General features: G+C 37.8%; 1 protein-coding gene across 1 annotated transcript; it reads left to right on the top strand.

Moving 5' to 3' along the window:
- Positions 1-344: 344 nt before the first annotated feature.
- On the top strand, positions 345-1739 carry LOC111380572 (protein indeterminate-domain 11-like; the record flags this gene model as incomplete). The annotated part of the gene is made up of 3 exons (XM_023004175.1): positions 345-561; positions 639-1035; positions 1378-1739. Coding segments are annotated over 3 exons (976 nt in total), but the record flags the coding sequence as incomplete, so codon positions are not given.
- Between the last annotated feature and the right edge of the window lie 80 nt (positions 1740-1819).

Raw genomic sequence — 1819 nt, 5'->3', positions numbered from 1 at the left:
TAAGTGCTGATTTTGCTAAGTTTTTTTGGCAAGAGAAAGTGAAAAACAATTGAATCATGAAGGAAAAATAGTGGGTTTTGTTATTTGAAGGAAAAAAAATGAAAATTTGAATTGTCTCCTGGGGTGATGCCAAAGAGGGAAGAAGAAGAAGAAGAAGCCATAATCGAGAAAGAAAATAAGTGCTCTTCACCTCACTTTGTCCAGTTTTAACCAACTTTATCCTTTTTCTAGGTGTGCAGTTTTGTCTTTAAACTCAAATATCCTGTCCTTATTTTCAAGAAAAAGTTAAGATCTGAGGCTTCATCTACTTAGATTTTTGCCCTTTTGCTGATGTTTGCTTGCAGTGGGAAATGATGAAAGGTTTAACAATCCAACAATCACATCCTCTTGTTGACGAAAACATGTCGAATTTGACTTCAGCCTCGGGTGAAGCCAGCTTTTCTTCTTCGACTAATAAAAATGATAATGGTATCATGTACTCACCTCAGTATTTTCCTCATACAACTGATCAGTCTCAGCCTCAAACAGTGAAGAAGAAGAGAAATCAACCAGGCAATCCAGGTTAGTTTAATTGATTATTATATCGATAAGTCACTTATTCTGGGGGAAAGTTAATAATCTTGGTGGTTTTGGAGTAGATCCTGGTGCAGAAGTGATAGCTTTATCACCAAGAACTCTCTTGGCAACCAACAGATTTGTGTGTGAAATTTGCAACAAAGGGTTTCAAAGAGAACAGAATCTTCAACTTCATAGAAGAGGGCATAATTTGCCATGGAAACTGAAGCAAAGAACAAGCAAGGAAGTGAGGAAAAAAGTATATGTTTGCCCAGAAACTACTTGTTTACACCATGATCCATCAAGGGCACTGGGGGATTTGACTGGGATAAAGAAGCATTTTTGTAGAAAACATGGGGAGAAGAAATGGAAATGTGTGAAATGTTCAAAGAAATATGCAGTTAAATCGGATTGGAAAGCCCACTCCAAAACCTGTGGCACTAGGGAGTACAGATGTGACTGTGGAACCCTTTTCTCAAGGTACAATTTAAATCACTTCATTCTAGCAAGAAGGGGTGTGGGTTGAAAAAAAATGTATACAGTTTTAGTTCATCAATATACAAAGTAGCAATTATCAGAAGGGTCATTCTTGATTTTCTTGAAACCATCTTTTTTGGGGAGTAATTATATAGGGAGGATTCAAATTATAAACTGAGAATAGCTAATCTGTGTGTTGATTAAGCCTTGTATCCGATATTCAGCTCGTTTATTAGGATCCATTTCATAATATTCGACAAAATTTTAATGATGCTATTACGCGAGTTTTGGTTGATTTCTTGATTTCTTATGCTATTTTTTGTTATTATTATTATTTTTTTCCAGGAGGGACAGTTTTACAACACACAGGGCCTTTTGTAATGCTTTAACAGAAGAGAGAGCAAAACCAATAACTGGTAACAACAGCATCCAAATCATCACATCTCAAGCAACTTTCTCAACGTCACATATAAACCCACAAGTTTCACCTCAATTCAATGCTCATAATTTCCCATATCCAATAAAAAAAGAGCAACAAATTTTCAGTTCAAGGCCTGAGATTCCACTATGGCTAGCTTCTTGTCCACCAGCACCACAGGGACCTTGTCCAACTTCTGGCTCTGGGCCACCACTCATTGACCTCACCCCATCAATCTTCAACTCTAGACTAGATCAAGAATTTTCTCAGAATCAAAACCCTAACCCTAGTAGTGGCCATGGACCCCCCACTCTACCACCCTACAACCCAGCAGCCTCTCCTCACATTTCAGCCACTACAATGCTGCAG

This window comes from Olea europaea, unplaced genomic scaffold, assembly GCF_002742605.1.
Source record: "Olea europaea var. sylvestris unplaced genomic scaffold, O_europaea_v1 scaffold21670, whole genome shotgun sequence".
NCBI lineage: Eukaryota > Viridiplantae > Streptophyta > Magnoliopsida > Lamiales > Oleaceae > Olea > Olea europaea.
Note: the sequence above shows the minus strand (reverse complement) of the source record. Positions and strands in the feature narration are given on the sequence as shown.